The sequence below is a fragment of the Triticum dicoccoides genome, chromosome 2A, assembly GCF_002162155.2.
Source record: "Triticum dicoccoides isolate Atlit2015 ecotype Zavitan chromosome 2A, WEW_v2.0, whole genome shotgun sequence".
NCBI lineage: Eukaryota > Viridiplantae > Streptophyta > Magnoliopsida > Poales > Poaceae > Triticum > Triticum dicoccoides.
Window position 1 is genome coordinate 26,437,636 of NC_041382.1, and position 14,116 is coordinate 26,451,751.

The window sequence follows — 14,116 nt, forward strand, 5'->3', positions numbered from 1 at the left end:
AGGGCGATTGCATTGCATACAATAAAGCGACAACCATATGGCTCCTGCCAGTTGTCGATAACTCAGTTACAAAACATGATCATCTCATACAATAAAATTTAGCATCATGTCTTGACCATATCACATCACAACATGCCCTGCAAAAACAAGTTAGACGTCCTCTACTTTGTTTGTTGCAAGTTTTACGTGGCTGCTACGGGCTTAAGCAAGAACCAATCTTACCTACGCATCAAAACCACAACGATAGTTTGTCAAGTTGATGCCGTTTTAACCTTCGCAAGGACCGGGCGTAGCCACACTCGGTTCAACTAAAGTTGGAGAAACTGATACCCGCCAGCCACCTGTGTGCAAAGCACGGCGGTAGAACCAGTCTCGCGTAAGCGTACGCGTAATATCGGTCCGGGCCACTTCATCCAACAATACCGCCAAACCAAAGTATGACATGCTGGTAGGCAGTATGACTTATATCGCCCACAACTCACTTGTGTTCTACTCGTGCATATAACATCAAACCATAAAACCTAGGCTCTGATGCCACTGTTGGGGAACGTAGTAATTTCAAAAAAATTCCTACGCACACGCAAGATCATGGTGATGCATAGCAACGAGAGGGGAGAGTGTTGTCTACGTACCCTCATAGACCGAAGCAGAAGCGTTGACACAACATAGAGGAAGTAGTCGTACATCTTCTCGGTCCAACCGATCCAAGCACCGTTACTCCGGCACCTCCGAGTTCTTGACACACGTACAGCTCGATGACGCACCCCGGGCTCCGATCCAGCAAAGCTTCGGGGAGGAGTTTCATCAGCACGACGGCGTGGTGACGATCTTGATGTTTAACCGTCGCAGGGCTTCGCCTAAGCACCGCTACAATATAATCGAGGTGTAATATCGTGGAGGGGGGCACCGCACACGGCTAAGGAACGATCACAAAGATCAACTTGTGTGTCCTAGGGTGCCCCCTTGCCCCCGTATATAAAGGAGCCAAGGGGAGGGGGCGGCCGGCCAAGGAGGGGCGCGCCAGGGGGGAGTCCTACTCCCACCGGGAGTAGGACTCCCTTCTTTCCTAGTTGGAGAAGGAGAAGGGGGGAAAGAGGAGGAAGAGGGGAAGGAAAGGGGGGGGGGGCGCCGCACCCCTTCCCTTGTCCTATTCGGACTAGGAAGGGGAGGGGCGCGCGGCCACCTCCTGCCTCCTTCTCTCTTCTCCCTCAAGGCCCATGTTGGCCCAATAACCCCCCGGGGGGTTCCGGTAACCCCCCGGTACTCCGGTAAAATGCTGATTTCACCCGGAACGATTCCGATGCCCAAATATAGGCTTCCAATATATCGATCTTTATGTCTCGACCATTTCGAGACTCCTCATCATGTCCGTGATCACATCCGGGACTCCGAACAACCTTCGGTACATCAAAATACATAAACTCATAATGAAACTGTCATCGTAACTTTAAGCGTGCGGACCCTACGGTTCGAGAACAATGTAGACATGACCGAGACACGTCTCCAATCAATAACCAATAGTGGGACCTGGATGCCCATATTGGCTCCTACATATTCTACGAAGATCTTTATCGGTCAGACCGCATAACTACATACGTTGTTCCCTTTGTCATCGGTATGTTACTTGCCCTAGATTCGATCGTCGGTATCCAATACCTAGTTCAATCTCATTACCGGCAAGTCTCTTTACTCGCTCCGTAATACATCATCTCACAACTAACACATTAGTTGCAATGCTTGCAAGGCTTATGTGATGTGCATTACCGAGAGGCCCAGAGATACCTCTCCGACAAACGGAGTGACAAATCATAATCTCAAAATACGCCAACCCAACATGTACCTTTGGAGACACCTGTAGAGCTCCTTTATAATCACCCAGTTACGTTGTGACGTTTGGTAGCACACAAAGTGTCCTCCGGTAAAATGGAGTTGCATAATCTCATAGTCATAGGAACATGTATAAGTCATGAAGAAAGCAATAGCAACATACTAAACGATCGGGTGCTAAGCTAATGGAATGGGTCATGTCAATTAGATCATTCAACTAATGATGTGATCCCGTTAATCAAATAACAACTCTTTGTCTATGGTTAGGAAACATAACCATCTTTGATTAACGAGCTAGTCAAGTAAAGGCATACTAGTGACACTTTGTTTGTCTATGTATTCACACATGTATTATGTTTCCGGTTAATACAATTCTAGCATGAATAATAAACATTTATCATGATATAAGGAAATAAATAATAACTTTATTATTGCCTCCAGGGCATATTTCCTTCAAAGCCCACTAATATTGCTTACCAATCCATAACTTCTCGAGTGGAAGAACCCAACAAAGCTACTAAGTTCGTAGCGCCGTCCTCCGATTCCCTAGGTGTGCATCAATAATTAAAGAAGGCATGTCTTTTTAGGTGTAACTGCTCCCCTTACGCACTTGAAGGCACATGCTAGGGCCCCCTAAAGGTCATGATGCGCGTGAGACGTATACATGCATGGAACATGCAGAAATAATGTAACGTTCGGTGTGTGAGTGACGTATATGCTGGATGGTGCATGCTCATGAAATCCATCACTCCAAGGAGTATGCCAGGGGAGACAAACAAACGTCTAAGCTAACGGAACACAACCTTCGACAAACCCTAATGTGTTAGGGCACCGGCATATTTAAAACAAACAACATTCCCGCGAGGACATGGATCACACCATGAGAGCCTCTGGCGAAGATAGCCCTGACCTCGAGACCAAACAACATTGATACAACCGACCATTTTGTTAAGAAAGATGAATGGCATAGCTCTTCTCCTTTGAAAGGTACTTGATGAGTAGTTTCTATACCGAAGGCCAAGAAGATCTCACCACCCCAACCAGGGCTTTGAATACATAAACGAATGAATGACAACTTGAACGATTACCATCGGAACCTAGGGCCACACGGCCCACGCACACACCACTAGTAGCTGTCACATTAGTAGTGTGTCTTAAGGTATTGTGCCACTGATAAATTACACTAGGGTTAGGCTACTGGGTCCATGAATTGGTGGCATCTATACTTCTCGCCGCGCCACTAGCAATCTACTATTGATGATGTGTGCTCGTTCTGGCACATCACCAGTATTTTGGGCAAATACCATTGGCGCGTCTCTTTGAAGGCGCGTCAGTGACGTAGATTGCTGATAAGCATTTCTACGCTAGTGACAAGATACACTCAATTGCAATCTTTGGGATCTTCTCTTAGAAGTTACTTGTGTTTTTCTTATCCAAGGCCAAGAAGGTCTCAGCAGCCAGGCCTTTGGAAACAAAAGCAAACCCCATCCTTTCCATTTCCGAAATAGTGCATTTGTGACACACACACACACTCCCCAGTACACCACCACCATCATACGATTTGTGATGATGGCCAACGTTTTTTGTACTAGCAACCCATGCCATGCCACCCACTATCACACAAACCCTCCTAGATCTTGACACCGTCTCCACCTAACTCAACCATTATGGTATGCACCATAACCAATATTCACACCACACAATGTTCTTGTGCCCTAATTTTGTTCTCCTGAGGAAGCTATGATAGGTAACCCAGCCACCGCCAGTTACCAATCCATAATCGTCCGCGAGGAAGAACCTGACAAAAGTACTCATTTTGTAGTTGTCGTCATCTGATTCCGCAGGCATGCATCAATAATAAAAGAAGGCGTCCCTTTTTAGGCCTAACTGTCCCCACTTACGCACGCGACATATATGTGCATGGGACATACAGATGCAATGTAACATTCGGTGCGCGGTGATGTATACGATGCATGGATCATGCACGTGAAATCCGTCGCTCCAGGGAGTACGTGAGGGGAGATAAAACGAACGTCTAGATTGGACCAGAAGCTAACGGAACATCACCGCTGACAAGCCTAACATGAGGGCACGGACATATTTAACAAAATGGATTCCCGCGAGCCTTTGTCGAAGATAACCGTCACCTTGACATCAAACAACACAAATACAACATACCATTTTCTCTGTTAAGAAATAGGAAAGACATGGATCTCCTTGAAAGGTACTTGTTGACTGATTTCTATCCAGGTCTTTGAAACACACAAGCAAACAAATGACAACTTCAGTGGTCACCATCGGAGTTCAATCGGATCAGCCATCACAAGAACCCTCCTAGATCATATCATCAGTTCCATCCAAGTCAACCATCACGGTATGCACCATGACCAATATTCGCATCACACAATGTTCTTGTCCCCTAATTTTGTTCTCCTGCAAAAGCTATGGTAGGTAACCCAACTACCGCCAGTTACCAATCCATAACCGTTTGGGAGGAAGAACTGGACAAAAGTACTAATTTTGCAGTTGTCGTCATCTGATTTCATCAATAATTAAAGAAGGCGTAATTGTCCCCACTTACGTGCGCAACGTATACGCGCATGGGATATGCAGACACAATGTAACGTTTGGTGCGTGAGTGACGTATACGCTGCATGGATCATGCACGTGAAATCCGTCGCTCCAAGGAGTACGCGAGGGGAGATAAACGGACGCCTAGACTGGACCAGCAGCTAACGGAACACCACCGCCGACAAGCCTAAGATGAGGGCACCGGCATATTTAAAACAAATGGATTCCTGCAAGCCTCTAGCGAAGATAACCCTGACCTCGACATCAAACAAGACAAACACAACATACCATTTTCTTTGTTAAGAAAGATGAAAGACATGGATCTCCTTGAAAGGTATTTGTTGACTAATTTCTATCTAGGTTTTTTAAACACACAAGTGAACGAATGGCAACTTCAGTGGTCACCATCAGAGCCCTATCGGAACAGCCATCACATGAACCCTCCTAGATCCTAGCACCGGCTCGACCCAAGTCAACCATTATGATAGGCACCATAACCAATATTTGCATGACACGAAGTTCTTGCCCCCTAATTCCGTCCTCATCTGAAAGCCACATAGATAAACCCACCAATATCGGTTACCAATCCATAGCCGCTGGATCAGAAGAACCCGACAAAACTACCAAATTTGTAGTTGTTGTCATCTAATTCCCAATACGCGTATCAATAATTAAGAAGGCATGCCTTTTTAGGCCTAACCGTCCCCTTACCCGCTCCGAGACACACACAAGGCACTCCCAAGGCGTCGCGATGCGCGTGAGACGTATACGTGCATGGGACATGCAGACGCAACGTAACATTCGGTGCGTAAGTGACGTATACGCTGCATGGCACATGCACGTGAAATCCGTCCCTCCAAGGAGTACGTGAGGGGTGACAAACTGACGTCTGAACCGGACCAGACGCTAACGGAACACCACCGTCAACAAAGCCCTGACGTGAGGGCGCCACCATATTTAAAACAAAACGGCATTCTTCATTACCCAACCTCGACATCAAAGAGCACGAATACAACATATCGTTTCCTTTGTTATTAAGAAAGACTAGCGACATGGATATCCTTGAAAGGCATATGTTTTGACTTGACTGATATCCATCTCATTGAAGGGCACTTGTTGACTGATTTCTTACCGGGACAAACAAGATCTCAACGGGCAGGTCTTTGGAAAACACAAACGCACGCATGGCAGCTTCGACGGTGACCACCCAAGCCGAGGGCCACCCGAACCCGGTCCACGCACACGCGACCGATCTCCCCATTTCCTTTTGGATGGTTAGATGGACAGTGTTATCCTCATCCCATCAGGATCCAATTTTTGATACTCACATTTATTCTGGATTTATTTCAGGATTTCCGGCAATGCGCTTGCGTACGCACCATGTTATTTTATTTTATATATTAAAAAAAGAAAACTGAACCGCGCCGCGCTCCATATCCTTGCGTGACCACCACATGTCTATCCATCTCTAGTCTACTCGTCCACTGACAGCCGGGGCCGGCGCCCGCGGCCCCGGCGCGGCTCCGGCGACCCGCGCCCACCGGCCCAGCACGCGCCAGTAACGGCCGCGCCGTTTTGTCCCGTCCCCGTCCCCGTCCCCGGCTCGCCGTCGCTATCTATCCGCGCAGCCCCTTTGACCTGCGCCCGCCCGCGCCTATATATACGCCACCCCAGGGTCAGGGCCCCATTCCCTGCCCTGCCACCCCACCCCCACCCCACCGCCGCTCCCCAAAATTTTCCGTTCCCTCCCCCGTCCCGCGCCCCCGCTTAAACCCCTAACCCTAGCGACCTCGCCGCCGCCGCCGCCGCCTCCGCAAGGCCATTTCGGTGCGCGTCTGTCGGTCGCACGCGGGGCGGGCTTTCCGGGATGGCGCCGTTCGGGGACGGTGGCGGGATGGGGGGAGGCCCGTTCGGCGACGGCGGGATGGGCGGCGGCGCGTTCGGCGGCGCCGGGCGCGCGTTCGGGCACGGCGGGGAGGAGGACGCGGGGTGGGGATGGGACCCGCTGCGCAGCGGCAGCGCCCCGCCGACCATGGACGGCGCGCTGCTGGGGGCGGAGGGGGTTCTTGGCGGAGGAGGAGGAGGCGGGATGGGCGGCGGCGGCGGCGGGGATTCGTTCTTCTCCGGCGCCGGCGGGCTCGGCGCCAGGCTCGACGAGGTCAGCAGGCGCCGCGGGGTAATCGACCAGGTAAAAAGAAGGCCGGCGGCGCTGTTTCTTGATTGGTCCTGTATGCTTCAATCCTGTCCTGTTCCGTGCTTTTCCGTTGCTGGTTAATGGCGTCGTGCCGTGCCCGTGCCGTGCGTGCTGCAGATTGGATCTAACATCTATCCGTGTGCTCTAGCAGGGGGTTCCCGTCGGATTTCGTTTCGATCTGTGCGCCGCTAGTTCCTTTCTTGCTCGCGCGAGGGTGGCTGCCTGTAAATTTGTTATCTTTTTGAAGGTTGCTATTGATTGGTAGTCTAATTGAGCAGATGCTGCCGAGCGAGGGTTACGGCATAGATTGTTTCCGATTGAGGACATTATGCCCTGCTTTGTGCGCCTACGGGGGTTGAAATTGGATGGTTCAGGTCTCTATGTGTGATAAAGTTGGCGAAAGCCTGATTCTTTCTATTGTTTCTGTCCTGTATCGGTTCTAATGTTTCAGATGTAGGCAAGGACCAGTGTTTTGGTTCCTGTTGGTGAAGTGTTTGGTGGTGATGACTGGCTGGAAGCATCGTCATCTTGATCCATGTGTGATCTATGGTTTTACTGATTGATTTGATTGTCCACATGTCTTCTTGGTTGTGCAGTCCTGTTTCTGCTCAATGTCATCACAATGGAACCTATTGTAGATTTGGTGGATGACGGAGGGAGTAGTATATTCGAGTACTGCAAGCATTCAGCTGGAACATCTTTTGTCAAAATTTTGCCTAGCTTGTAGTTGTAACCATTGTTAGTTATCTGCTTGGCAATTGCTTGAGTTGCGATTTATGTGTCTGTTCACCGAGATGAGTTGGATCATGGGGAAACGTGGCATCTGCTTTTGGTAGATGCCCTGTTTCTCTTGTTCAGTCTGATGATTATTTTTCGTTTCAATGTGGTAAGGCCATTTGGCTTTATTATCCTAATATAGCATGAGGTGTTTAGCATAGGTATTAATAACCTGCTGCCTGCGTTGACTGCTTTGTTTCAGTATGGCTTAGTGCGTTCTGTGTGCTGTATTGAGTGGTAAATATCATCAAGCTTATATGTGGCAAGCAAGGTTTTGGATTTTTGGTCAGTTATTAAGTGTACAAATATGTCGCCCTTTTTCATTTACGTTTTTGATAATTTATTTCTCTTTTCTCTCTGGAAAAGGAGAGGGATTGAGAGGAAGGTAGCTGGTTTGGGTGAAGAAAAGAGAAATATGGTAGGGTTTGCAGTTGGTTCATGCTCTGCAAATCAAAGGCACAACTCTACCTATCACTTCTTCCCTGTTACATCTATATTTGAATTGGCCCTTGTTTTGTACTAAATCACCCATGCTAACGAATGCAGCTACACAAGTTTAGGCTATGGACTTGTGGTACTCTGTCATGGAATATGTTGTGAGCTCATTGCGCTTGCGTCCTCATAACTTCCTTTTTTGGTGGTTTAACTTTTGGTATTTATTCTTATGTGATTGTGTAACTGGTGTGTGCAAATATCATCAGCAAAAGCTTGCATCTATCCTGATTTACTAAATGAATCTCATATAAAGACACCAATTTCAGATGTATGTAGTTTTGCTGTTCATGTTCATAATTGGTACATCATTTAATAAAGTTTTGTGTTCTTTGTTTCAGGACCATTATGGTAACTCTGCATTACTATCTAAAGGTGTCGGAGGCTCCCAGCTTAATGGTACCAGAGGGTTTGATGGGCAGCCATTTAGAGCAAGCATAGTTCGCGGTGTTGGCGCAACACCAAACCACTCCACATTTGATATGGGTTCAACATTGGCAGAACATGATGCTGAATTTTATGGCCATCAGAATCACTTCATGCCAGACATGGGAAAGATCAACACTTTTGGCAGAAGGGACTTTGATTCTACTTATCTCTCAGATTCTGATCTTTCAGATACTTTCTCTGGATTGAGGCTGTCTAATAGGGCATCATTTGATGAAAGAAGTCATGAGAAAGAGCTGCTGGATGAAATGCTTATGCATCGCAGATATTTCAACTCTAATATGGCTGATGATAGCTGGCTTCCTTCAGCTGGTAATGCTTTTCACTCACCTAGGTCCAAGCACATGGATTTTCGCCCGACACGTCGAAATTGTTTACGTAGGCAGAACGGTTCAATTGATGCCCCCAATGTCCCAAGGATGAATCACCATCACATGGATAATGTTGATCAAATGTCTTTTGCTGAAAGGCTAACTTTGATGCAGTCAGGCAATTTGCGTGGGGAGGCCAATTATCTCCGTGATGTAGCTACAACAAATATGATAAACCCCTTGAGCAGTAGAAACAACACCATTACAGACTTGGATTTGGTTAGGAATCGTAGGGCATACCTTGAGGATCAGTTTGCCCGGCAGTGTCTGCAGAATGAAAGTAGTTATGTACCAAAATCTGGTCTCTCTTATAGTGGTAACAGGCTCTATCATGATGAGCCTTGTTTCCCCTCTTCAAGGGCGCAGAGATTAGGGTCTCAGTTTCATCCTAATTTGGGGACCATCCCATGTCATGGTGACCAGCAATCACGGCTCTTCTCTGTTAATAGAAGGCCAGCTGGTAGGAATATGGGCCTACAGAGCAATCAAGATAATGCTGTAGAACACTGCATAGATTCTATTGATAGAAACAGTGATGAGACCCTGGAGCTACTTGATGCAGTTGGCCATGTCATGAATGTCAGGTATATTATTCTTTTATTCCGCAGTCGGCTTTTTAGTTCAATATATTTCTATAGAAGTCATCTCATTTTCATCTTAATGCAGTGTGGATCAACATGGCAGTCGGTTTATTCAACAGAAACTAGAAGAAGCATCTGCTGAGGATAGGGAAAAGATCTTTCCAGAGATACTGGCCAATGTTATTGCTCTAACAACTGATGTGTTTGGTAATTATGTGATCCAGAAGGTACATCAACATGTCCTGGTAATTTGATGATTATTTGTTTTTTGGGCTATACTGATGTTTGTGATACACTGTTCACAGTTCTTTGAGTTTGCTACGGAGAGCCAGCTGAAACAGTTAGCAGATAAACTCAATGGCCACATTAAGGCTCTAAGCGGTCAGATGTATGGTTGTAGAGTTGTTCAAAAGGTCAGTTTAATGTTAATGATTTGTTTCTGTTAAGAGTGTCATGCAAAATTTGTTCCTTCTGCTTTTCTGTAAATGTCCTAACTAAAAATGCAACCATAAAAAATCAGTATTAAAGAATTTTTATGATTTTTGAGTAATCAAAATTCAGTGTAGGAATGGGTAGTTAGAAAACAGTTTGTGAGTTATTTAGCCATTTTTTGTGACAATTATGTGGTACTGCATATTTCACAAAAATGCATTTATCTTTTGATTTAGTTTGTGCCCTGACCTTGTTTCGGATGCTCCAGCTGTTTGTACATGAGATAATCCAGCAAATTCTGGTACTTCCATGTTGCTGCTAGTAGTAACTTGACAGCACAGCCATACTTAGACCTCCAAAAGGTCAATCTTCAGTTTACTTGACTTTTGAGCCTGCTAGTAGTAACTTGACAGCCATTCAAGTATGTCTTGGTTATTCACGAGGCCATCCATTTGTTGTTATGTGATGACCTGATTTCTTGTCTTCCAATGGCATTTAACATTGTGATGACCAACTCATTGATTTGTCATACCCATACTAAACAAAGGTTAGGTTCAGAGATAGTGCTGCATTGTCGAGTTTTACTCCTTTTGATGTAGTAAATTTATTGACTGGTGTTTATCTTACCCTGTAACATTGAGTAGTAAATCATTATTTGTTTGTATAGATGTCAGCACACTCCCTTTCTACTCATTTTGGAGCACCTGTTCTTCACTTCTAAGAGTTGTTGCATTGAATGGTAGTTCTATCCATTGGGGTTTTGATTGACATGGCACATTTGCAATGGAGTTTTATAATATCTCTAGCATGCTTTAAATTATAAAATTCTAATATTCTGTATTGACAGGTTATTGAGGTAGTTGATATGGACACAAAGATTGCTATAGTTTATGAGCTCATGGATTCTGTTCTGGATTGTATCGGTGATCAGAATGGCAACCATGTAATCCAGAAGTGCATTGAGTGTGTTCCTGAAGATCGCATTCCATTTGTTATAGAGCCTATACTATCACAAATTTGTAAGCTTTGCACTCACCAATATGGCTGTAGAGTTATTCAGGTACAAAAATTGCACATTATTTTTCTTTTTAAAGTGTTAGATAAATCCCTTTTGAACAAAGAAGATTGTAATATGTATTTGCAGAGAGTTTTGGAGCATTGCCGCAAACCGGCGACTCAAAGTGCTGTGATGAATGAAATTGTGCAGCATGCTTTTTCTTTGACTGAAGATAAATATGGGAATTACGTTGTTCAGGTATGTCAGTACACTCTGTATATGTATTGTATATACTGGAATAGTTTTGTATTTCTGCGTTGACTTGTATGATATACATTGTACAGCCCTAAGCCACTGGTCCAGCCAAATAATCTGCATATTTTGCTGACAAAATAATTTGTTTCTATTGAATTCTGACTTCTGAGTGACATCCTAACTAGAAAGGTTGTGTTGCATTTATCATGTGAACTGACAATAGGATACATTTCCTTACTAGCTGCCAGTTGCAGGTCTCTTTCATATTGAAGTGTGTAAAATCTATTTGATCCAATAACAAATAATTTTGCACTTATCTGCAGGGATTTCCTTTTCAATTAAAAGACCAGCTCGTTTTAGGAATACTTGGATAAATAATACACATTTTTTTAGCAAGACTTGAACATGACTTGATCAGTTAACAACCTAGTTTCTGCATATTTTTGAATATTAAAATGTTAGTCTATTTTAAATAAAGTCTTGTACATTACATGCGTACATTTTATTATATAAATCTCAGAAGCTAAAAAAAGAGCTAGGCTTTAATTTTATGTTTTGCCACCGCGTTGTGCTTTTCTGACAAAGCAAACGCTTGAGCGCAATTCTGCGCACATTAAGCGCAAGGCGTTTTACTGTGGCCTAGAGCCTAGGTGCGCCTTTTTAACTATGACAAATCTAACGATGTACTTCTGACTGAAAATGCAAGTCTTTTGGGACATGACTGCACTTTGACCATATAGAACATGTTGTCTCACATAAACGTAGTTATGCATTGCAGAAGTAATAGTCCATGATGAATCTAGTAATATTAAACTTAATACTTCTGTATATACCATATTATCTAATTTGATAATATCTGTCCATGAGGATTTTGAAGTATCAATTAAAAATAAACAGTTTACCTTTAAAGGGGTTTTAATAGTCATTCTAATTTTCCAATGCTGGTGCTCCAAAGCAAGTTATGTTAGCAATATGCAGTCCTTATCTAATTGTCTGGCCATGTTATCTGTTCAGTAATAAACCATTTGAGAATTGAAGCATGTAAAAGTTCCCATGTCATTTGATACATTTGTATTTGTTCAGTCCATTTTATTACTTATTGATGAACCTTTACTCTTCAGCATGTCTTGCAACATGGGAAGCCAGAGGAGCGGTCGTCCATTATTCAGAAGCTCACAGGGCAAGTGGTTATCTTGAGCCAGCAGAAATATGCATCTAATGTCATTGAAAAGTGTTTGACCTACGGAACTCCTGAAGAGCGTGATGTCCTTATAAGGGAGATATTTTCTTGTGGTCAAACATTTCAGGTTTGTCCCACTGTGCATCACTGCATGTTTTCTAATCAAACTATTCTGATCTTGAAAACTACATTTCCTTTGGAAATACACAGGGATACGTGGCACTTAGCACGTCTCCCTTGCATGAGTACCCAGACTGCCTGGTAGTCAACTGGTTTACAGGAACCCCCTCTGAATGGCACACTGTTTGAGAGGTGATACTGAGTTCAGTTTGCCAGATTTGGTTATTAGTCATCAACACTGCCCGTGCAAAACCAATCACCCACAGCATGTGTTCCTAAGATCATATGTACTTTTTTTTGTTATATGCAACATATTTTCCATACAAACCTAGCCTATTACTGATAGACCAGAGTATCTTCACTGCTACAAATATCTGAGTATCTTAGCTGCCAACTTTTCGATTGGTGCGGTCATTTCTCTAAGCCCTAAAATGTGTTGTTCTTTTTGTATGGCTGCAAAACCCTTGCAGGTTTAGTGTGTGCCTTCTGGGTCTTGGTTATCAGACAAACCTTGGTTATAACTTGTTACTGTGTTCTATTATTAGCTGTGCAATTTTTTTCGTGATGCACACCAATTCTTTAGTGATTTGAGTGCACTTCATTCTGACTTTGCCCATTTGTTATGCAGACACTGATGAAGGATCAGTTTGGCAACTACGTCGTACAGAAAGTCCTTCAGACCTGTGATGACAAACACCTTGAGATGATCCTGTCAAGCATCAAGGTGCACTTGAACGAGCTGAAGAACTACACATATGGGAAGCATATCGTTGCACGGGTTGAGAAGTTAATTATCACAGGAGGTAAGCAGACGGTCAAACTGATGTATCGCAAGATGTGGATTTCTTTTCAGATTCCTAACATTTTCCGCTTGATCTCAGAGAACCGGGTGCGCCTGGCGTCGAAGCCCTGCCGATGTCAACAGGCGGCGAAGTGCGCTGACGCCGACGCTGATTCTTCTTAAAGCATTTGCCATCACTTCTGGTGGCGACATGGATGGGCTGTGGAGGTTTTTCTGTTGGTACAGCGTGCATGTAATGTCATGCCTTGGTAAAGAGGAGCAAGGTGTTCCCTTTCCTGTCTTGTATAGAATCTGGAGAGTCTTCGGGAAACTTCCGAGTAACTAGTTGAGTATTAGGGTTTGCCGCTGTATATCTTTTCGGCCATGTAAAAGTTTACAGGTGGATATATAGCTGTAATGTTATGGAGTTGTTAGCTTGGTGAATTGTGACTGTTTAATTTGTTTCCGTTGTTGCTGCTACTTGATGGGGTTAACTTTCTTTGCAAAACCAATGTCTTTGTATTATAGTTCTAGTTTACCTTGTGGTACCTAAGGCTACCATTCTCAAACAAACCCTCTTTTGTTCAAGCAAATGAACTGGTTTTCTAAAATTGATGTGAATTGATTACCAATGTGCATCACTAGTTTCAAGCAATATTTGCTTGTGTTTAGCTTTTTAACTCTTGTCATTGTTTCAACAAGTATTGAAAAGGGCCAACATTGGAGTAGTTTCTGCTTCAGCTCCAAGTTAGCTAGATGCACTGCTCAGGGGTCTTGACCGAGAAACCCACATCTGCCATAGTATGAAGTGAAAGGCCCTGTCCACATTCAGTTTCAACCCATCATGGACCGGTATCGTCCATCGCACCATCAAACTATCTTGTTGTGCATATAGTTGGTGATTCACAACGAAGCTTTGTCTAGCTGGATACTGAATTCCCAATACCTCACAAGCTCATTTTAACGCAAAAATAAATAAATCCGAAAACACGTACACAAGGATGGAAACATTCCGCATTGCCCCAAAACTTAAAATGGCGAGCACAGTGCTACTTCCTCAGCTTTTTAGATGTCTATATTTTGACTGTGAT

General features: G+C 44.3%; 1 protein-coding gene across 1 annotated transcript; it reads left to right on the forward strand.

The window, feature by feature from the left end:
- Positions 1-6,250: 6,250 nt before the first annotated feature.
- On the forward strand, positions 6,251-13,537 carry LOC119352927 (pumilio homolog 2-like). The gene is made up of 9 exons (XM_037619518.1): positions 6,251-6,586; positions 8,203-9,263; positions 9,346-9,487; positions 9,566-9,673; positions 10,540-10,752; positions 10,837-10,947; positions 12,066-12,251; positions 12,873-13,047; positions 13,126-13,537. Exons 1-9 carry the CDS (start codon positions 6,266-6,268, stop codon positions 13,206-13,208), a joined length of 2,400 nt encoding a protein of 799 aa, XP_037475415.1. The 5' UTR covers positions 6,251-6,265; the 3' UTR covers positions 13,209-13,537.
- Positions 13,538-14,116: the final 579 nt, after the last annotated feature.

Excerpts from the sequence above, each read along its gene's own strand:
- LOC119352927 (XM_037619518.1), top strand. The coding sequence starts at position 6,266 with ATGGCGCCGTTCGGGGACGGTGGCGGGATGGGGGGAGGCCCGTTCGGC. Across the intron at positions 9,488-9,565 it reads GTAATTATGTGATCCAGAAG|TTCTTTGAGTTTGCTACGGA; the intron begins GTACATCAACAT and ends CACTGTTCACAG. Across the intron at positions 13,048-13,125 it reads GAAGTTAATTATCACAGGAG|AGAACCGGGTGCGCCTGGCG; the intron begins GTAAGCAGACGG and ends GCTTGATCTCAG.